The sequence below is a fragment of the Solanum lycopersicum genome, chromosome 9 (assembly GCF_036512215.1).
Source record: "Solanum lycopersicum chromosome 9, SLM_r2.1".
Taxonomy (NCBI): domain Eukaryota; kingdom Viridiplantae; phylum Streptophyta; class Magnoliopsida; order Solanales; family Solanaceae; genus Solanum; species Solanum lycopersicum.
The window spans coordinates 11,587,044-11,611,792 of record NC_090808.1 but is presented as its reverse complement, the minus strand read 5'-3'; the positions used below and the strand labels follow the sequence as shown (position 1 = coordinate 11,611,792).

Sequence of the window (24,749 nt, the reverse complement as noted above, 5' to 3'; positions counted from 1 at the left end):
TACTTTTAAAATTTTTCTCAATGCTTTGCAGATATGGATATACCAAAAGTAGCAAAAAGAGATATGCCACCTCGACAAACAAGAGCGCAAATGTTCATAAAGAATAAAAAGGCAGAAAATCCTCTAAAGACGGTTAATGAGGGCAAGAATCCCAGTGTCAGCAAGAGAAAAAATCCCTGATTCCCCATTATTCCCTCGTGGAGACATGGATTCTTCACAGTTAACCACTCCGTTTTGGCGGCTCATGACTTGAACAATTTCAGGAATTTAGTGGCCACTGAATCGTTGAAAGAAGCTCCATGGATGACTACCTTACTCTCGGTTTTTCTCTATAATTGACTTTTGGATTTTATTTATTTGCATTTTAGGAAAAATGTCTTTTTATTTGTTATAGGATGAGGCCCACCTTGTGTGCGACTATTATTATTCGATGTTTTTCTAATATATTTTGGGTTGTTATGTTTTAAAATCGTGTGTCATACTATTATTGCGGATGTTTGATTTTGTTGATCCTTTTGTTTTAAATTGCAAATAATGTAGCCCAACCAAAAAAAATTCCTTCGTTTTTCCACCTATTGCATGTACTTGAATGTGGTTGTTCTTAGGAAAATTTAAGTCCCTATTTGATCAATACCGATGACTTGAATAGTGCTTGCAATCGAACAAACATGAATGTACGGCTACAAAGAGGTAAAATGATGTTGCATAGACAATATGTGAACTATTTTCATCTCATTGCGATTAGAAAATTATCATATTGAGTTTCTTGCAATGAACATTGCACACTTGCAAAAACGTGGAGTCTTGTTTGACTTTGGTGTCGAAGTCTTGTGTTTCAAGTTTATTGTGAACCATGCATGATGACAACTAGAATTTTCCCCGTTCGTCCGATTGGCTAAGTGATATGAACTCATGATATGATCTTAGGCACCGTTGAAAGAGTGTGAACCAATTTGACATATACCTCTTTTATGGATTACCTTCCGAGTGTGCAAATCTCTTTTGAACACCCTTGAGTATACATTTCATGATATCATAAGTGAATAATAACATAAAACAATCTCCTAGGACTCCTGATACTCTCAAATTACCCCTCCCTAAAGAAGTATAAGCGGTCGTATCAAGTAAAGAACTCAACTAGTAGGTTGAGGTCCATCCCACGAGGAAAATGATTTAGACTTAACTTTAATGTACAATTACTTCCATTTAGTCAAGTTCTTTCCAGATTCAGGTAATTAAAGGGGGACTTTGTGAAATAAAATTGTTTTAATATCTCTAAAAAAACAAGTAACAGGAGTAAAACATCTGTTTTATCAAGTTGTGAGAGAAACTAGGGTGTAAGTGTTCCCCATAGGTTCATAACATCGTATTCCTAGCTATAACAACTCGTCCCTAGTGCTCTGCATGAAAAGTCATAACTTAGGCATCTCTAAATACTTGGTCCGGCAGTTAGAGAATTCCACCCCGTACCTTGGTCCGACTATGTGTGTATAAGCTACTAACTTTTACCTTTACTTCATATTAAGCATCATATTCGATGTATGGCTTAGTTATTACTCCGCACCAATCTAGACTAGCCTATTATATAGTATCCCACTAAATCGATGTTGATAATTTTTTTCTATTAATTACCACCTTGGTCAGGCAAGTAGCAACAAGGCAAGTTATAACACGTGCACTCGTTAAAAAGACTTAGAATCATCAATACATGCAATAACCTATTTGAGAATTGTTATTAAGCTTGGTCTACTTTGTTTATCACACATGGTTCCCACAACCCTTGTTATGGATTTAGTTACCCATACTCATAAGAACAAAATTCATAGTTGTTAAACAATAAAACATGAACTTACTTTAACAATTCAAAGAAAATCTAGAAAATCAACTTGAAATAACAAGAAATCACTTGAAAACCAAATCCGGAAATTGATTTAATGCTAAAGTTGCAAAACCCAATCTCCAAACACAAACTAAGAACAATAGTAATAGAATTCAACTACAAAAATGAGGTTTTTACACCCTATTTATAAAAATATAGTCCTAAATTTAAAGGAATTAAAATAAGGAAAGTTGTCCTAAAAATGCGGTTGTATTCGCTGACCCCCACAGACGACCCGTCGATGAAACGACGGACCGTCGACTGCCTTCGTTACTCCAGACTTAGCATCTTTTTCATCATTCAACTGGCATTCTCTCTGAATCAATCGACGGACAAACAACACAGTCTGTCAATGCATCTAGGGTTCGTTGATGCCTTCTGTCGGTCCATACTTAGACTTTCTTAAACTTCAAGTACTGGACTATATCTGAACTTATCGACGATTCAACAGGGCGATCATCGATCAATAGATGGACCGTCCATCCTTTCGTAGCCCCACACTTTGTAAGATTTCCCCAAGCTTCTCCAGATGCCTGAAATATCAGTCAACGGTCACCATCTACGGTCCTTCATTCCATCGACGGACCGTCAATGGCCTTTGTGGGTCACCTCTTCACTAAATCCTAGTTGTCTTCTCATTTGGGTTTGGACATACTTCCTAAAAAAAAGAAGATAAAATCATGTTAAAACTACTACAAAAAAGGCTCTAGACACACACAAATCTTAAGTAAAAAGCATTGAAAGTACCGCGAAACCACGGTACATCAACTCCCTTCAAGGCTAACTTGTGCAATGCATAGATAGAGTCTCATACCCCTACCTACACTAAGTAGTTACCCTTAAGTCACCCTAATTAGTGTCCATATTCAATTTTTCATTCATTCATTTTACTTTTGGGAATAATCACCTTAACCGACAATAGACCATGTGAGGTAAACATGGAATCCGGTGTCATAAAACCCTACACCAAAAGAAGGTGCTCTAAATGCCAAGGTAGAACAAAAATATGAACATATCATTCTAGTTGGATCTACTCGCTAGTATACAAATAGAGGCAACATAGTTAAGAAATTAGTAGATATACTACAAACCCTCTTTATGCATAACGGCATTGTAGTCTCTATCTCATGAAAACCATTGAGAACCTACCTTCGCACATGGGGAAGGGACACCTCTCATACGTAGTTCGTTTGGTGTTAAGATAAAGTTCCTTTTTGAAATGCCATTAATTCATTGTTAATAATCAAATATTAATCTTATTCACATAATCATAATCCAATTGAATAACATCATCAAGAATAAACCTTCATTTTTTAAGTAGAGAACTCATAGTCATAAGAAGTCTTACCAATAACTTCCTAAACCTTCTTTAATATCATACACTAAATTCATCAGAGTTATCCAATAATCCACTTATCTCATCATCATAATATAGTAAATTAAACAATAACATAATGAATTCTAAAAACCCTGATCATCTACAAGTCCAATTCATAACTAGGGTTAGGGAAAAGAGTTCAATCATGAATTCATCCAAGAAGTAGGTCCAATACCAAAAATACATGATACTAGGAAGTCCATTAATGAAATATCCTAGTTAAAACAAGCTTAGTAATCAATACATTCATCACTTCCAATCAATTCATAAACAAGATTCAAGATTTTGGGGATTGGGGAAATGACATGGATCACACGAAAATCCCATTAATAAACATCAATTACTCAACAATATATAATTAATTAGTCATATATAATCACAATTCATCATAATCAATCATCAATTTCAAGTTTAGAAGAAAATCCATTGGCAGAGAAGAAATCTTAGAATTGGGTGGTTTAGAAATCGACTTTGAATTGGCCTCTTGGGGAAAGGAATCCCAAGAATGAAACAATCCATACCTTATGAAGTATTTAGACACATGTTTGAGTACAAACTTGGGGAAGTTAGTCTTCTTCTTCAAGCTTCTTGGTTTTTTCAATGGAGGTTAAGTAGAGAGAGAAAGTAGAGAGAAGTGAGAGCTTTTTGGTGTAATTTGGGGATTTGATTTGTGTGAGAAAATGTGAGGTTAAACTGATATAAAAATATATATATAACCGTCCCCTAAAATATAAATACCCCTCACTTAAGTTGACTTTTTAGTGAAGTCAAACTTCACTGAGCTGTTCCTCCAAGATTACCGAAATTAATTTTTTGGATAGAGGAGTGCTATAAATGGTCCTGAATGCGAACCATGATTTTGGGTTCTTGGTGAACCATGTCCGTGATGCAAACTGGTTTCATGCTAGGCCAATTAGTTGCAGCCTTGGGCAGCTTGTTTGACCAAGGGTAGGGTCCCTTCAAGGACCCCTAGGGTGGTCCCTGGGGGGTCGTACCTAGAAGTTTTGACCCTACATACATTACTTTACCTATTTAAAGTATTTTTACAAGTTTTATAGTTCATACAATACTCCTAAACCTTCACAAAACCTAAAGACGTTAACTAGTTCAATTGCACTAGTTTCTGGACGTCGTGGTCGCCCCATGACGTTTAGGCTCTAATACTCCTAAGTTAATATCATTCAACAGTATAGGTGTGGAAACTTCATTTTAACCATTATTTAACAGGTCTGGCTCTAGTCTAAGTCGTGGAAATTTCTGAGTGTGTTACATCATTGATGAATTGTGTAAGGTCTTAATAATTATGAGAGTGACGCCGGTGGAGAAGGCGGATTTTCCACTTATCAACTTAAGTGTGTTTCTCAAGTTTGATTCAACAAATATATTGGAGAGAGGGTGGTTGATGTTGATCCTCTTGATTGGAGAAGTTTAAGGTTGTTTTCCTTAATAGGTTCTTTCCTCTTGAGATGAGAGAGGCAAAGGTACTTGAGGTCATCAACTTTTTTCAAGTAAACATGAGTGTGAAGGAGTATTCTTTGAAATTAAAGTAGTTGTCTAAATATTCTCCAATTGTGGTTGTGGATCCTAGGTCATGATGAGTAAGTTTGTTTTTGGAGTGTTCGAGATGCTAACGAAGAATATCGTATTGCCATGTCCATCAATGACATCCATATTTGTCGTCTAATGGTGCATACTCAACAAATAGAAGAAAAGAAACTTAAGGAGAAGTTTAAAGAGCCAAAGAAGGCAAGGACCAATAATGGTAACCTTTCACGTTCGAGGTCTGAGAAACATGGTCGTTCTAAGTTTCAACAAAGGTTTTCTATTCAAGAGTTCTCTAATGCTCTGGATCCTAAATTCAACAAGGATAGTGTGTCTAACCCTTAGCCTAAATGAGTTAAGGTAGTGGATCTTCATTCTCTACTTGTGTTAAATATGGAAGGAAGCATGAGGGTAAATTTCTAGTTGTGTCTAATGCATGTTTTTCTTGTGGCAAGACGGAATATAAGATAAGGGATTTTCTCCCAGTTGCTAAGAATGTACGATATTCTATGTACTTCAAACTCCTAAGAGACCAGTTCAAAATAAATTATATGCACTTCAAAATCGTTATGAGTAAAAGGGCTCTCCCAATGTGGTTAGAGTTATGTTGAAAGTATTTTGTCATAATGTTTATGTCTTATTTGATCCTTGTGGTACCTTGTCTCTTGTGATTAGATGTGTCTATGAGATTTGACATCTCTTTGGATGTATTTTCAGATCTTTTTTTTATCTTTACTTAGAATTGTGAATCTATTGTGGCTAGGGGAAACTATAGAAATTGTCTTGTGTCCATTTCCCATAGAGTCAGTTATTTTGATCTTGTAGAGCTTCATATGTTATATATCGATGTTATTCTCAGAATGAATTGGTTGCATTCTCGTTTAATAGATTGTAGTTACCGAGTGGTCAAGTTTTTGTTTCCAAATGAGCCTATCCTAGAGCGGAAAGGGGGGAATTATATGCCTAAGAGTCAACTTTTTCTTGTCTTAAAGCTAGAAAAATGATTTCTAAGGCTGCTCATATCGTCTAGTTAGGTTAGGGATATGGGTTTTGAAACCTCTGCTCTTGAGTCGGTCCCCATTGTTAATGAGTTTCTAGAAGTGTTTCCCTATGATTTACCTGGTGTTCATCCCGAAAGGGAAATAGAATTTTGTGTTGACCTCCTTCCAAATATGCAACCTGTCTCTATTCCTCCTTGTCGTAAGGACCCAACATAAGTTAAGAAATGAAGGTAGTAGTTGAAATATTTGTTGGATAAGGGCTTAATCCGACAAATGATTTCATAATGGGGTGCTCCAGGTTTGTCTGTTCGAAAGAAATATGGTTCATTCCGTATGTGTATTGACTACCGACAATTGAACAAGGTTACCATCAAGAAAAAATATCTGCATCCAAGGATAAATGATTTGTTTGATCAACTACAAGGAGTGAGTCACTTCTATAATATTGACCTTCGGTCGGCTATCACCAATTGAGGGTAAAGTAATTTTACATTCCAAAGATGGATTTTCGCACTCGATATGGTCTTTATGAGTTTTTCATAGTGTTATTTGGTTTGACCAATGTTCCGTACACAATTATGGACTTCATGAATAGGGTGTGTAATCAATACCTTGATATGTTTGTGATTGTGTTTATCAATGATATCTTGATTTACTCAAGGAGTGAGGATGAGCATACCGATCATTTGAGGATTGTGTTGCAGGTTGCCAACGACCATCAACTCTTTGCAAAATTTAGCAAATGTGAGTTTTGGTTAAGATCTGTTACTTTTCTTTGTCAAATTGTTTTCATTAAGGGAATTGAGGTAGATCCTAAAAATACGAATGCGGTTAATAGTTGCCCTAGACCTCTGTCCCTTTCAGATATTTGATGTTTGTTGGGTTTGGATGACTATTATACAAGGTTTTCTTCAATTGCCACTTTAAAATGGAATTGAACCAAAAGAAGTTTAAGTTTATATGGTCTAAAGAATGTGACAAGAGTTTTCAAGAATCGAAAGATAGACTTACCTTTGCAAGTGTTGACTTTACCAAAAGGATCCAATAGATTTGTGTCTTATTTTGATGCTTCAAGAATTATGATAGAATGTGTTGTTATCAAAAATGAAAAAAAAATATTGCTTATGCTTCACAACAACTTAAAATACTTGAAATTTAACTATTTTACCCATGATGTATAATTGGAGGCAATTGTTTTTGTCGTAAATATTTGGAGGCATTACCTACATGGTGTTCATGTTGATGTCTTTATTGACCACAAAAGTTTGCGATATGTATTTAAACAGAAAGATCTAAATCTTTGCCAAAGGAGGTGACTTAATTTACTAAAGAATTATGACATGAGTGTCCTCTATCACCCCGACAATGTAAATGTGGTAGTGGATGATCATAGTCGGTTATGCATGGTAGTGTTGCTCATATTAAGTATGGTAAAAGGAGTTGGTTTGAGAGTTTCATATATTAGCCCGATTGGGTGTTGGTTGGTTGATTTTACCAAGGGCGGTCTTATGTTCATAATGGTTTAGAATCATATTTTGTGTCAGGTGTGAAAGCTAAGAAAAGTCTTGATCCGAATTTCGTTGAATTGAAGGAAGTGGTGCTTAAAAAGTCTGTTCAGGCTTTCTCCCAAGGGAGAGATGGTATGCTTTGAAATCAAGGTTGTTTCTGCTTTCCAAATGTAGATTACATGAGAGAGGAGATCTTATTAGAAGCTCATAGTTCTCGATATACCATTCATTCGTGAGCCACCAAGATGTACCTTGACTTGTTGGAGGTCTATTGGTGGAATGAGATGAAGAAGGATATTGCAGAATTTGTTTCCAAGTACCCTAATTGTCAACAAGTGAAAGTTGAGCATCAAATTCAGAAGTTTTATCCTAAGATAGTAGCATTAAGGGTGTGCTGAGGTTTGGAAAGAAATGGAAGCTTAGTCCCTATTATGAGGGCCCGTATCAAATTTTAAAGTGTTTTTGTAAAGTTCCTTATGAAGTTTATTTGCATAATGATTTTGTATCAGTACATCAGTTTTCCATCTCTCCTAGAAAAATGTGTTAGAGATCCGATATTCATACTTCCCTTGAAATGGTTAAGAATTAAGGAGAATCTTTCTTATGAAGAAGTTCTGATTGAGATTATGGATCAAGAAGTTAAGAAGTAAGAAAGTTACTTCTGTGAAGGTACTTTGAAGGAATCAATTAGTTAAGGGTGCAACTTGGAGGCTGAGATCGATATGAAGTCTTGTTACTGTCATCTCTTACCCACCAACCCTACTCTATCTTGAGGTATTAAGTTCCTCATAATTCATCCTTATGTCTTAGCCATTCCATGGGTTTTTCTGCATGCATGCTCCCGAAAAAATTAATTCGATCAAAGATATGATTTAGCTTTATTGATTGCTTCATGATTATAATTTGCATGTATGTCTTATGAAATAATTTTTTAAATATGTTTTAGCTTGGAGTCGAGGTTCCTACATGGTTATGTATATTTTGATGAAGTTGCATTAATGTTGAGTTGTTAGTTTTTCTGGTACTCTGTAGACACGTAATTTTTTATCTAACTAAAAATTTATACCATTTTAGAGCTTAAATATTTTAACAATGTAAATTAAATATTTTGACTTTCATCTTATTTTACTAAGTTTATTTTATAAGATTTGAAAATAACAAAAAATATATGGTTTGTTTTAATTTAAATTTTTGATAAATATATTAGTTTTTCTAAATTATATTCTTTGCGTTAGCTATTTGAATTTTCTTATATTTTATTATTTCAAAATAATAAAATTATTATTATTATTTATATTTATATGTTCAAGCTAAAAAATAATAACTTAACAAACTCATTTGCCCCACTACCCTCAATCCAATATACCCACTCACCCAACTTTCCTCCACATTTTTTACAACCTATAAAAATATGCACACGCGTAGACGCATATAGGATATATTAGACACACGCCCATAAAGAAGATGGGAGGAAAAAAAACATACAGAAAAAAGAAAAAAAAAAGCAACAAACACACAAAGACACAAAAAAATTCACACTTCTTATATATGCACAGACACACACGGCATATAGCAAAAAAGAAAAAGAAAAATCAGCAATAAAAAGTCACCCCCACTTTATATTTCTTTCACTCACAAAAAAAAAGTGAGATCGAGGTTCACTTTCATGGCTTCAAGTTCGTATTTTCTTATTAGGATTTTTTCCTTTTCGTGAGTTGAATTCTTGCAAGCGGTACAATTTAATTTTTATTGTATAATTTGATTTTCATGATTATATAATACTTGATTTCAATGTTATGAAGTTACTCGAATTTTATGTGTGTTTAATCTCATTGCTCATCCATTTTGTATAATATGCTACTGTAAATTGAATGTCTATTATATTCAACTAAATTCTTGAAAAAATTATTGTAATAGTTTGTTTAGTCAAATTTATCTAGAATTAAAAAAATATTTATTTTAGAAAAATTAAGAGATGAAGAGTCACACTTTTTATGTCTTTTTTCATGGCTTATTAAAATATTAAAATTATAAATCACCTATATTGAATTTGAATATGAAATAATTTCATTTGTTTAAGACTTAAGATTTTTATTATGTAAATAATGTTTATGATATAAATAGTAGAGCTAGTTTATATCACTAATAATACGATTGAACTTTTTAGTAATAGGTAAAATATTAAAATATATGATCCATTTCAAAAGTTGAATTCAATTAAGAATATGGTTGCACAGTTTTTTTGAAACATTAAAATAAATTTAAGGAAGTGACTACGCACTTGCCCGAATTGGAGGATGCGGTTATGCACCTTGGCAAAATTATTTTAATAATTAAACTTTTCTTAATTTTAATGAAGAGGTGTAAATAGGAATTATTAGGTGTGAGGTACTCAAAAGGAAAGACAGTTATGCCTCTAAATGTCAAGATCAAGAATGCGGTTACGCATTTAGGTTCAGACTGATAAGAATTCAACAATGAAAAATAAATAAATCATAGCAGGTAAAGACAATATGTTCCAATAATAATAAATAATTAAACTATAAGTCAATAAAAGTGACGTGTCAGAATCACGAGACTCGAGGAATGCCTAATATCTTTTCCTCGGTCAACATAATTTCTTACCCGAATTTTTCGTTCGCAGAACAAACAAAGAGTCATTTCCTTGTGACACCTCTGGCGACTACGCTTGGAAATAACCAGAATTCGAGTTTTGTTATATTGACTTTCACTTGATTTTATTATTTTTATTTTATTGGTTATATTATTTTTGATGACCTAATATGTTATTTTCTGCTCATTTATTTTTTTATACTTATATTGTTGAACTTCACTAATTTTTTTCTCTCACGCACATCTTATGAGTCTTTGACTACACTATACAAGTTAGTAGGAATGCAGTTATGCATCTTATTTTCCCTTGAGATAAAGCTAGAGTGTCTTGAAACCTAGTGAAGGATTTACAAGTAGCACAAGTTAAGTCGGGTTGGACCAAGAATAAAGTCGGAATAGCGCTGTTACCGATACGTTTCGCATTCTTGACTCGACTTGTCCATTTGAGTAAGCCAGTCTAGACAACTATCTCCTTTAGATCATGGTTACCGCTAGTAGGCTCCACTTAGTGAGTCTCGAAAGAAGAGTTAGTTCCGTCATGGACAAGTTTCACTCTCTTACTTGACCAACCTTTAGATCATTTTATGTGCAACATGAAAATGCATTTATTTATAAAGTCTTTATAAGTTGACTCATTTTAGTGTGATTAAAAGTTATCTTTTGATTTTTTTTTAAAAAAAAATACAAAAATATTTTTTCTCTTTTAGAGGTTATTACACATTTCTGTAAAAATAAAATAAAAGATTGTCACAACTTAATAAAAGAACAAATTTATTTAGGTTTTTGTATAGTTAAAAAAATTAAAATATGTTGCTTTCATCATACTTATAAACTTATAAAAATAATGTATTTGTTAAGTCAAATAAAAATCAATTGTTCAATTTGAACGAACTACGGCCACCTGGTTTTCATTTTGATGCGATAAGTAGAAAACCTTTTTCGGGTTTGGTGGTCCTTATTCAAAATTTCTAAAAAAGTAATTCTAAATATTTATTTAAAAATTCAAAAAAATGGTAATAATTTGTTTATCCATTCAAAAAAAGGATTTTCCTAATTAAAAAACAAGAAACAATATTTTTACTCATATTTTGAACTATATTTTGAACTACGTTTGACTTGATTCTTATTTGAAAAGATATGTAGGCAACCTTATTGTGAGGTTCAGTCCAACCAAGAAAAAGTAAAGAAATTCCTCATCATAAAAACTGGGGCAAAAAATGATCTTTTTTAGAAAACTATTGACTTGGTTGGTATCTACATACTTAGAAATGTACATACAAAATAATAAAGTGCTAAACTATTTGACAAGATAGACCAACTTTGTTATGACCTATAGACTTTTTTTGGTATCTTTTGATATATTTATGTAATATTTGAGAAACTATTCTGCTTAAATTCAAGGTTAAAATAAATTCAACCTCATTATTTCTTGTGTATTGTGTGATGGACTTTAGATATAAAATTTAATGGAATGATTTTTGATCTAGAACTAGGCCTAAATGTTGGTCGAAACGAAATCGTGAGCGACGTCTAACTTGGAAAATCATTATACGCTTCCTTTGACCCGATTGTGCTTTTTAAACCTACCAAATGACATGTTATTCATAGGACTCCCATTTTAACCTGAAACATTTTTATTTGAATAACCACAACTTCACATATATCATTTTTAGTGCATAAATGCACTATTTTTGAATCGCACGTCCATGTGCGCACTACCAATTAGATACACAACGCCAAAGACCTAAGTTGGGTACCAGAGTTAAAAGATCAAATATGTGTAAATTCAAGCAAAATAACGAAGAAAACCTAGGAGAGAAAATGAGAAGAAAAATGAATGATGTTATAAAATAATATATTGTGGATGTCCACTACACAAAATGGTTACATCATTTCTTCTATTATGAAGATAATCCACTACACCAAGAATTTAATACATTATTTCCTTCCATTGTGAATACAACCTCCACTTTATGATAATTATTATTGTAACCTTTCACCTCCATAACCTCCTTCTTTATATTCATGTTTAATGTCATGTTTATGACTAATCTTTTGTATGCCTCTATGTTACACTATGAATAGAGGCATAAGGGTTCCTATTGTATAGACTTGAAGGTTTGGTGAATACTTGAATAAGAAAAGCACTCATCTTCTTGTCTTCCTATTTCTATTGTTTTCATCTTCTATATCTCTTGTCTTATATTCTTCTTTTCTTTATCTTTATATTATTAGTTTGCTTTAATTTTAGAACACGTTATCAGCACGAATGTTTTACCACTAAAAGATTGAAGTAAAGTTAACAAACGAAGGTAAAATAATTGTGTTTATTTTCTCTTGGGAACAAGGTAAGTTATTGTGGAATATATTTTATATTTTACTTGTGAACAAGGTGAATGATCTATATTATTGTTAACGTGCATTTTTTTCACCTATGATTCTATATACTTTCTTTTGTATGTGAAGCTTGTTTTATATTTATTTATGATTATACTCACTATTTTGGTTATTACATAAGCTTTTAAATTATTTTTTTTTGCGTGTAAAATATTTTGAATTCACATGGAAATTGAAAAGGGAATGATGGTAGTGAGCAGTATTAATTTAGTGTAATTGGAATTATTATCTTCTTAGTGTGCAATTGATTCTTTGATTTATAATGGTAATTCACTACCTTAATAATTATGCACCAAAAATAATATAATATAATGCTATATGTAACTCTCTGTTTTAACAAATTTAAGATATTGATACATACTTTGTTGAGAATATTTTTATTATGTTTCTTTTGTTCTCTATTTATTTGTGCATGTTAGCCACAAGTGACAATAGTTTTTTAAGGTTCAATGGTGACTCCTATTATATTTGGCTTAACATGTCATTTGATTGAGGGTAAGATGAAGGATTCAAGTCCTATCACACCAAGAGGACAACACATCGGGTGAGAGTCCTGGTGCATCATGATAATAAAATATTGGGTTGGGTCCCAACAAATAATGACGTAAAATATCTTCTTATGGGTAAGATGTTGGGTTCAAGTCCCAACATTATATAAAGACGGCAACACCAACAACACCAAAACACCAACACCAACAACAACAATAATAACACCAATAACATCAACACCAATACCAACACCAACACCAACACCACCAACACCAATAACAACAACAGCAATAGCAATAACAACAGCAACAACAGTAACACCAACAACAGCAACAGCAACACCAACAACACCACCACCAAAAACAACAACAATAACGACAACAACAACAACAACAACAATAATAATAGCAACAACAACAGCACGACCACCACCAACAACAACAGTAATACCAACAACAATACCAACAACAACAATAACACCACCAACACCACCACCACCACCAACAACAACAACACAAACAACAACAACAACGACAACAACAATAACGACAACAACAACATCATCAACAACAACAACAACGCCAACGCCAACACCAACAACAAGACCAATACCAACAACAACACCAACTCAAACAACAACAGCAACACCACCACCACCACCACCACCAACAACAACAACAACAACAATACAGTATTAATAAAGATCTTCTGATCAATTTTAATAACAAGTCAAATAAGTTTTTAGTGTTAATTATATAATGAAAAATGTCATGTCACTCTTATAAGGAGTGAAAAATTAGAGAATCTTATCGATGAAAATCCTCGAAAGCCCTATAGAGATTATTTGAGTTGAGAGAAAGTAAAAATGAGAGAGTCTTATTGGTGAACACCCTCAGGAAACTGTAAGACAATAGAGAGTTAGAGATAATAAAGCTAAAGAGGCTTGTCTATGAAAATTTTTTGAGGCACCACAAGTCCCTGTTAGTCATAAATATAATAATAATTTGGATTATAGAATTTTGACTTCAAAGTTGAATGTCTAACAAAGATGAAGTTTTGATTGATTGGACAGACCAAGTCATTTAGTCCAAAATTCATGTCATGATCATTACAATTGACCATTACTATCAACAGAATCCGTTTATTTATTTATTTATTTTTCAAAAGGGTCAAATATTGTTTCTTTCGTATTTTGTGTCTTTCAACTCGATCTTGAGTTAGTCTTTATTAAGCAAGTGGAATATTATTTACAAATTGGTACCATCTCTTCAATTACACAAAACAAAGTTTGTTCAACGCATAAATCGTGATATGATTTAAGAAGTAATGATATAAATAGTAACTTGTCAACAATTGACAATTTTTTTAGAATACAAGATTCAATTGTTATTGGAGGGTGAAAACAATATAAAAAATCTGAATATGTTTTCAAGATAATCGAGGTAGGCTTACTAGTAACGAAAATAGTCTGTCCAAACTGATATATTCATCATTGCAATACCAGAAGCAATCATCTTCAAAGCCAAGGCCACAAATCAACCAGCAATTTAAAAAAACTAACAATTTTTTTTTCTTGAAATAAGAAGTTTTCTTATTGAAATAAACATTGTTTCACAGGTTCAAAATAGATATCAGAGTTACAATAAGAACCTATCACCATTTTTATTTTTGTACTTGCAAAAATAGTTATTTTTATTTTCTCCTATGATTTACACTTCCTAGTCTATATTAGTTTTTTATTTTCTCATAGGATAAACACTTCCTAGTCTGAGATTGATTTTTTATTTTCTCCAATGATAAACACTTCCTCCTAGTCTGAGACATTATTTTTTATTTTCTCCTAGGATAAACATTTCCTTTCTGTTATGTAATTTTCTATTTTTCTCCTAGGATAAATATTTACTAGTCTGAGATGTTATTTTTTATCTTCTCCTAGGAAAAACACTTCCTAGTTTAATACCGTTATTTTTCAATTTTCTCATGGGATAAACACTTCCTCGTCTGAAAACTTTTTTTTTTTATTTTCTCCTAGGATAAAACTTCCTAGTCTGAGACCGTTATTTTTTATTTTCTCCTAGGATAAATACTTCCTAGTCTTAGATTGTTGTTTTGTATTTTCTCCTATGATAAACACTTTCTAGTCTGAGATCGTTATTATTATTTTCTCCTATGATAAATAATTCCTAGTTTGAGACCGTTTTTTTTTTGTTTTCTCCTAGGATAAACACTTCCTAGTCTAAGACCAATTTTTTTTATTTTTCTCCTAGGATAAACACTTCCTAGTCTGAGATGTTATTTTTAATTTTCTCCTACCCTTCCTAGTCTGAGACTGTTATTTTTTATTTTCTTCTAGGATAAACACTTCCTAATCTGAGACCGTTATTTTTCATTTTCTCGTAGGATATACGCTTCCTAGTTTGAGAGTTTTTTTTTCTCGTAGGATAAACAATTCCTAGTGTGAGACTTTTTTTTTTATTATTTTCTTCTAGGATAAAAATTCCCTAGTCTGAGACCGTTATTTTTATATTTCCATAGGATAAACACTTCCTAATTTGAAATCGTTACTTTCTTTTTCTTCTAGGATAAACACTTTCTAGTTTGAGATTATTATTTTATTATTCTCTTAGGATAAACACTTCCTAGTCTGAGACCATTATTTTTATTTTTTCTTAGGATAAACACTTCCTAGTCTAAGAGTTTACTTTTTTTATTTTCTCCTAGGATAACACTTCCTATTCTGAAACTATTATAATCATTTTCTTCTAGGATTTACATTTCCTAGTGTGACTTTATTTATTTTTATCCTAGGATAAACACTTTCTAATCTAAAATTGTTATTTATCTCTTAAGATAAACACTTTATAGTCTGGGACAATTATTTTTTATTTTCTCCTAGAATAAATATTTCTCATCTGAGATCGCTATTTTTATTTTCTCCTAGGATTAACACTTCCTAGTATGAGACGTTATTTTTTATTTTATCCTAGGATAAACACTTTCTAGTCTGAGACAATAATTTTTATTTTCTCATAGGATAAACGTTTTCTAGTTTGACACCATTATTTTTATTTCTCCTTGGATAAATACTTACTAGTCTGAGTTTACATTCTATTTACATTTGATAAAAACTCACAATTTTTTTCCATTGAAAAATTGGGGGAAAATCTTTTGTGTTTTTCTTGTGTTTGTGCTGGTTTTTCATGTTTTTTTAAGGGAAATATGGATTTGAAATCCAAGAACAAAGTTTCAATTCTTTTCAGAATAATCAATCCCTTGATAGCCAGAATCAGCTTCTTTAATGCATCTAGCCGTCTGATTTCCTCATGTATTTTTTTATTCAGTTGCTCATCAAGAAAACATGCAGTCAATCAAGAGCATTTTCAAATTGTACTTTTGAAGTGTGTCAAAAACTCACTCAAAAGGTCAAGTTAAGCATCAAATTCAATTCAAGATCAAGATACTCACCTAAAAATCAAGGTGATATCTGAAAGTCAAGACTCAAGTGAAGAAACAAGAGAAACTACATAGGAGCTTGTACTTTATTTTTCTTTTGACTACTAGCTTTCATTATTTTTATGTGAGGTTAGGAGTCGCGGCCTGGAGCTTCGTTGAAACCTCACTTAACTTTTCCAACTCATCACTCCATCTCCTTGAACTACCTGTGACCTGATTCCCCTATAAGCCAAGATATGTAGGATGTCCAAAACCAAAACTCGATCACACAAATTTTGTCTTTCAAATAGGAGTTTGGTCAAAACTCTTCACTTTATCTACTTTTTTTTTGAAAACTCTTCGTGTTTCCAGTCAAAGAGGGGCAAACTATAGACACGTAATTTTTAACCGAACCTCAAATTTTACATTATTTTTAGAGCTTAAATATTTTTTGACTTTTATCTTATTTTTTAAAAAGTATTTGAAAACAACAAAAAAAATATAATCATTTTTTAAGGTTAATTTTATTTTTAATTGCTTAGAAAAAAATAGAAATAAGAAGTTACAATATATATATATATATATATATATATATATATATATATATATATATATATATATATATATATATATATATTCTCTTAATTTTAATTTAATAAATAAACTAGTATTTCTTAATTATTTATTTTAATTATCTATATAACTTTTCTCATATTTATATTAACATAAGTAATTGATTAATATTTTTAATATTATTATATTTTATATATATATATGTACCTCCCCATTTAACCCCACTACTCTACCCCTATACCACTATTACCCACTTGCACACCACCATTTCCCCATTTTCGAAAACAACACACGACACACACATACTACTATATTAACAATTCTACACTACTAAAAAAAAATTACACGGACGCTGGAAAAAATCAGCAAAAACAAGGCAATAACAAATAAGAAAACACAAAAATCTCACAACCCCTCACATTTTTTATATATTATATTTCTTTTACTCACAAACAAAAGTGAGTTTTAGATTCACTTCCGCGATTTCGAGTTCGTAATTTTTTATTAAGATTTTTTTCATGAATTAAATTTTTGCAAGAGATACTATTTAATTTTTATTTGTATAATTTAATATTCATGATTATATAATACTTGATTTCAATGTTCTGAAGTTTCTCGAATTTTATGTCTTTAATCTCGTTGCTCTTCAATTTTATATAATATGTTGCTATCATTTAAGTATTTTTATATTCAACTAAATGCGTGAAAAAATTCGTATAATAGTTTATTTAGTCAAATTTATCTAGAATTAAAAAATAGATATTAGAAAAATTAAGATATGAAGAATTACATTTTTTATGTCTTTTATCATAACTTATTAGAATACTAAATTTATGAATACATCCATATCACATTTGAATATGAAATAATTTTTTATTTGTTTAAAAATTTAGATTTTTATTACGTAAATAATGTTAATAAATATAGATAGCAGAGGTAGTTTATATCACTAACAATACACTTAAACTTTCTACTAATAGGTAAAATATTAAAATGTATGACCCATTTCAAAAATTGATTCCAATTAAGAATGTGGGTTACATATCTTTTTTGTAACATTAAAATAAATCAAGGATGCGGTTGCGCACCTTGGCCAAATTCGAGGATGTGGTTACGCACTTTGGCTAAATTATTTAAATGACTAAACTTTCCTTAATTTAAATCAAAAGGTGTAAATAGGAATTATTAGGTGTGAGGTACTCGAAAGGAAAAAATGTTATGCCTCTAAATGTCAAGACCAAGAATGTGGTTACCCATCTAGGTTTAGACTAATAAGAATTCAACAATAAAAAATAAGTAAATCATAGCATGAAGATATAATATGTCCCAATAATAATAAATAATTAAAGTATAAGTCAATAAAAGCGATTGTGCTAGAACCACGGGATTCGAGGGATGCCTAATACCTTTTCCTCGGTCAATAGAATTCCTACCTGAATTTCTCGTTCACAGACCAAACAAAGAGTCATTTCCTTTCGATTAGGGACTTAATAAAAAGGTGACTTGGGAAGTCATAACTCAATTTCAAGTGGCAACTCTGAAAAATAATATTAATCTCTTAATCAATACCGTCACTTAAATTGGAAAAAACTTCACTGTCATGCACGAAAAAGGGGTGTGACATACTCTATTCGTGCTAGTTTGAGTTCCATTCAAGGATGAAGTTTTTCAAGAGGGAGATATTGCAACACCTCGGACTGCAAAAATGGGTAAAAATGACAAACATACAAGTGCACGAACCCAAAATGGACCATAGACCCATCACGAAACCTTAAACGGTCCATTTAGGGGTCTACGACATGTCTTGGTTATTGTAAAGAACTTTCCAAGGTTGTCGAAGAGTCACCTTCACGACACGTTAGAACTCATTTAGGGGTCACGACCCGCCTTGGGTGTCGTGATGGACCATCCAAGTCATCCTAGACAGGGGTAACCTAGATAAGATCCTAGAAGATCCGTAATGACTTGGATGACCTGCTAAGGGGTTTGTACAAGTCACTTATCGATCGTTGAGTCATCTTTCCAAGGCCACAAGGTTTGCCTTATTGCAAGTTTGGAGTAAATATTTATCCTCATTTTAGTAATGTCTTTTGGGGAAGGTGAAGTGTTTCACATACCGTATGATACTAAATGGTTCGTGAAGCCCCTTTTTTAAGACCTGTTAGGGTCTTTTTAGTCTTCCCCAATGTATTTGCTACCTAAACTACACTATTTTGAACCCTATTTCAAGACCTATATGAGTGAATTAAATCCTAAAACTATCATATTCAATTGAGTATCTAAAATTCCCTAAACTTGACCTAATGCATCCCTCTAAATCTCTCTAAACCTTGAAGAATAAGTTTACGGTTTCAAGGTCAAGTCTCTAAATTCATTATTGATTGTGGGTTTTTTACGTCGAGGTATGATTGTATTCACCTATGGAAGTCTTGCCTCTATAGGTTTTCTAAATCCTTCAATTTTACAAGTTAGAATTCTTTATTTGAAGTTAGGGTTTTCTTCCATATTAGGGGTTAATCTCAGTCATGATCCAATTGATTGTTTTATGTCTTTTTATGCATGAATTAAAGTAATTGTATGCTTTTTAATTTGAACTCCTACGAACCTATGTGTAATCCATGATATCTAGGGCCCGTTTGGATGGGCTTAATAAAAGCAGCTTTAAAAAAGTACTTTTGAAAGTGCTGAAACTTATTTTTAAAATAAGCATTTATGTGTTTGGATAAAAGTGCTGAAGTTAAAAAAAAGTTTTTGATGTGTTCGGCAAATAAGTGCTGATAAATCGCTTTTTAAATCAAAATGTCTGAAATACCCTTAAAATCTGTTAACATAATAAAAGTTAATTAATTTATATTTTACAGCCATAAATAATTATATTTTGCTATCATTCACAATTTCTTTCTCATCACAAATTATTTATAAGAGGAATATAAACTTATTATAGATTTTAAAGATATTTAATTTGAATAGATCAAAGAACGAATTAAGATTTATTTTAGTTTCATCTATAGGTAATAATAATTGTCTATCATTCACATATTTTTTTATTATCACAAATTATTTATAAGAGGAATATAAATTTTTATTTAAGTTATATGTGCAACTTATTTTACATTTTAATAATATATAATTTGAATAGTAATTGTCTATCATCCACATACTTCTTTATCAACAAATTACTTATAAGAAGAATATTAATTCATATTTCAAAAATAAGTTGTTTGATTCAAATACAAATATCAAAATGAAAGAGAACACTTTACTAACATAAAAGTGGAAAAACTAAAATAATACAAATATCAAACGTTACCAATTTCATTAGCAATCATGTCACGAAGCCCCGTCCAATAAGTATCATTTTGTTCTTCCATATTGTTTTCTTCATTGTTAGTATTTGAACTTGAGCCAAATTCGGAGTCAACTGATGGAATATATCTCTCATCCTCAGTCGTTTGAAATGCATCATCCACATTGCATTTTTGTTTGGTATAATTGTGAATGGCCATAGTAGCAAGTACGATGTCCCTTTGAGTATCAATATTATAATAAGACATATCTCGCAAAATAGACCACCTTGCTTTCCAAACACCAAATGTACGCTCTACTATATTTCTACATGAAGAATGCATATAATTAAATTTTTCAATGTGTCCTCTTGGCTCACGCAATTGACTTGTTGCACCACGACGAAAGTTGGGAAGATGATATCTCACATTGTCTCCTTTGTATGGAGCCATATATCCCTTCATATGTGCATATCCTGCATCCACTAAATAATATTTGTTTCTTAAAGGATGTGGAAAGTTAAGTTCTTTTCTACGAAGAGTCTCACCAAATAAACGACTATCATGAGCCGCTCCTTCCCACCCAACCCATGCAAATGTAAAACACATATTAAAATCCACAACGGCAAGAATATTTTGAGTCAGATAACCTTTACGCCCAATATAAGGTATTTGTTGATCTTATGGCAATCTAGCTTTGACATGTGTGCTATCAAGTGCTCAATACAATCCTAAAAATATAGGCATGTGAACTAAATAAATATAACAAGTAATACTAAAAAAATATAGGAGTTAATATTTTAAAAGATCACTCAACTTTCACAATTTATTTAACAACGTCATTGAACTTTATTTTTAAAAATATAGAATTTCTTGAAGACACATATTTTTATTGATAAATTTAGTTGTATTATTTTGTTGATATAAAGACCCTAAAGTTAAGTGATTTTATTGATATAAAATAACATTTAATGACTTTATCAGATAAGTTGTGAAAGTTGAATGACCTTTTTAAGATATTAACTCAAAATATAGCAAAGTCAAAGTTGTTACTTACCTTAAAGAAAGGCAAATATCGCTCATTACATGGCTTGTGAGCTCCAACACCATCATTATAATTCAAATGTGGTTTAATAATGTCTCTTGCAAGTTTAGAAACGGCTTTTAAAATACTATGAAAGTGTCTATGGACCGTCTCCCCCGAATGTTGAAAGATATCTTGTATCATTCGGTTTCCCGCTCCATGTGCACAAGTCATTAAGAACATGCCTAACATTTCATTTATGGACATTCCACGGGTGGGCTTAAGTCCATATTTTTCTTCTAAATCTTTGGATAGATTAACAAACACCACCTTCTTTAACCGAAAATTTTCATAACAACGAGTTTCATTTCCTTGTAATATCTCTTGAATAAATATATATCCGGAACGCTTTGATCTACGACAAGGTTTTTTGAGTAAGTATTTTTCATAATACATTAAGATGTATTTACCTGCTATCCGGCATAGACACATCCATTCTTTCTCGTTTTTCTCTCTCCTACTTTGTTCTAGTTCTTCATCTTCTTCATCTAACAAATCACTTAAATGAGGTGATATGGTAAAGTCCAAATCCTCCATTTAACTACAAATAAAAATATCTTCAATTAAAAAAAAATCAAAAGTATAAAAGTTTCATTATTTCACAAGTAATGACACATATTTTTACTTGCTTACATTTACATAAATTCAACATAACAAACACCTATATGTAAATTCAACACAACATATACATTTACATAAATTTAACATAACAAACACCTATATGTAAATTCAACACAACATATACATTTACATAAATTCAACATAACAAACACATTTATATAAATTAAAACTTCACTTAAAATAAATTAACTATATAATGATAATGTCCAAAACAAAATCCAAGATAATAAAAAAAGTTCATGCGTACAAGCATAATGTCAAACATAAAAGAATAAACTACTTTTTCAATAACAACACATTTTCACACTTTCTTAAGGTATAACTGATAGTTATACTCCATCCAAGACTTTCGAACTTCATCCGTACGCATCTTAAGAAACACTTGTCAAATGTCTTTTTTAAGAAACATGTTCACAAAGTAGTTGTACATTTCACCCCTTTCAAAAATATTGAAAATATTTGCCAAAAAATCCATACACTTATCAATGGTGGGATCATCTACCGCATGAGATGTAGCAGTACTTTTGTTAGACATTAACTCTAGTAAAGATTGCATATCTTCTTTCATTGATGCAGGTGTAGATTTTGTCTTACTTTTTTCACTTGATTACTAGTTCCAATACCATCTGTTGAATTTGGTCTTTTTATTGATGGTTTAGGAAACATAGAAGAATTCATATCTTCTGGATCATCACTTTCATCACCCCCTTCATTATTTGTATTAAAGAAGTGCTCGATATCATCATTTACCATTTTGTCTTTCTTCGTCATAATCTACCTCACTTTCAAAAAATTGGGATTGATTTGAGACACGTGCTCTTTCCCCCGTAGCAACAATATCAGAAAATAATGCATCATAGTAAAACCATATCAGTGAAAGATCCTTATTCCTAAATTTTCTATATCGAACATCCTCCTATAACAAAAAATGAAACAACAAATTTAAGTAAGTAAAAATGTAACTTTAAAATAAATAAAAAGATATATAAAACAACGTGAAAACTGTACCTTAATTTTTCGCTTCCACCAATCATCATCTGCCATAATTGTATTTTTAGTGGCATCCCATCCTATACCTGTAACTCCTCTCATCAATTGCTTAAAAAGAGTCCACTCAGCTTTCATGTCATCCCAATGATTTTTCATTTGTATTTTTATATAACGTCTTCCCATTTTTTCATAGAATGTTTTAATCGTATTTTTCCATCCATCTTTGGATAAATGTGTGTTTGGTCTATTTCCTTCCTAATCTCTAATTCACATAACTCTATAAATTTGAGATGAGCATCATTATCCCACTTAGCATTAGTTTGTGTTTCAGACATGGTGTAATTAATCTGAAGATGAAATTGATAAGAAAATATAAAATAACATTAAACTAGTTCAAAGAAAAAATAGAAGGAGCATATTTAAGATTCGTTGGTTCGAGAACAAATTATCTTAAAATAATTTCACTATAACAATACTAAAACCCCGAATAACCTATTTTATAATTTTATTTCAATTAAATATGAAATAAACTCAAACTAAAATTAATCCCAATATTAGTAGGAAAGGGATTACCAAGCCTATTAGGATTTGATATATCAAAACCTACCACAATTGTAATATGAACTATATATATAAATACACATTTTTAGCCTTTAACATTATAGGATAACTCAAAAACAAGAAAGCTGAGGTATTACTAAAAAATATGGTGAAGGAAACAGAATGTCATTCTTCATTAAAAGGATGAAGAATTAACAGTAGCTATATACATGGCTTCTCTTCTTCTCAAATTCAAATTATTTCTTCCTTTTGTGAAACTCTTGTGCCACCTTGTAATAACAGTGATAATTCATTCTTTGCTTCTTCTTTGTAACTATTTTCTAGATTCTGAAAAGGGCACTCTTTTTTGCTAACAACATTGTTTTTTTTAAGTGTGATGTGATGGTCTTTTTGTGATAAAGAATTGGTCTTTGTAACTATCTTCTATTATTGGTTTGAGAGTGTTTTTATTTTCACCTGTCTTTTTAACCATTTCGTTTTTTTGCAGTTTAGTGATTCTTGGAAAGACGTTACTTTGTGCCTGAAGATTATTCTGGTATTGAAGGACCTTCTTTGAGTTAGTTATATGAGACAGGTGCAATGCTTAGTAGTCTTGATGGAAAGGTAATGATTATGGCTGGAACAACAGTGGACGAAGTAGATTACAGTGGATAACGATAACCCTGTTTTTACCCAGTAACGGATAATATTTTTCAGGCATCAAACACTGTATATTAACATTCAATATCCATCTCAAAACATAGAGAACATGCACATAAAACAGAACAACAATTCGGAAGTTATATTTTCAAAATTGAGACACAAAACAAGAGCAATGGAGAAACCATGTATGGAATCCATTAATAACAAAGAAAAAGGTAGAAGAAGAGCCGGAGGTAGCACAAATCTGTATTAAAATGGAGAAAAAAGAAAGAAAACTAAAGAGGCAGAAGAAGAAAAACTTACTTGATAAAGAGAAGAAGAAAAAGAAGCAGCCGAAACTTTGGAAGAAGAGGAAGAAGTTCAGCAGCTGCCAAGCGTGAGAAGGAAAAAGGGAAAAAATTGGAAGAAAATGTTAGGGTTAGGATGGGTAATTTGGGGATTATATAAAAATATTAAGGGCAAAAGGGTAAAAGTACGGTCAACTTAAAACAGCTTATAAGCTAAAAAAAAAAGCACCCCTACCCCAGCTTTTAACTTTTGGCTTAAAATAAGTTTTTTTAAACTTAAAATAAGTTTATTTGAGTATTGCCAAACAGTCAAATAAGTCAAAAACCAGCTTTTAAGTCAGTTTGACCAGCTTTTAAGCTGAGCCAAACAGGCTCCTAGACTATGATCATATGATCGGGCTTTTAAACTAAGAAAGATGAATTTATAAAGATATGCAATTTTCTTTATGAAATTTATATAAATGATTT

General features: G+C 31.5%; 1 protein-coding gene across 1 annotated transcript in view; it reads right to left on the bottom strand.

The window, feature by feature from the left end:
- Nucleotides 1-20,318, bottom strand: part of LOC109120050 (uncharacterized) — a 76,913-nt gene extending 56,595 nt beyond the window's left edge. Inside the window, exons 1-2 of the mRNA XM_069289321.1 lie at nucleotides 20,123-20,318; nucleotides 13,184-13,434 (exon numbers count right to left, since the gene is read on the bottom strand). Coding sequence (XP_069145422.1) covers nucleotides 13,184-13,434; nucleotides 20,123-20,318 — 447 coding nt within the window. The remainder of the gene's footprint in view (nucleotides 1-13,183; nucleotides 13,435-20,122) is intronic.
- Between the last annotated feature and the right edge of the window lie 4,431 nt (nucleotides 20,319-24,749).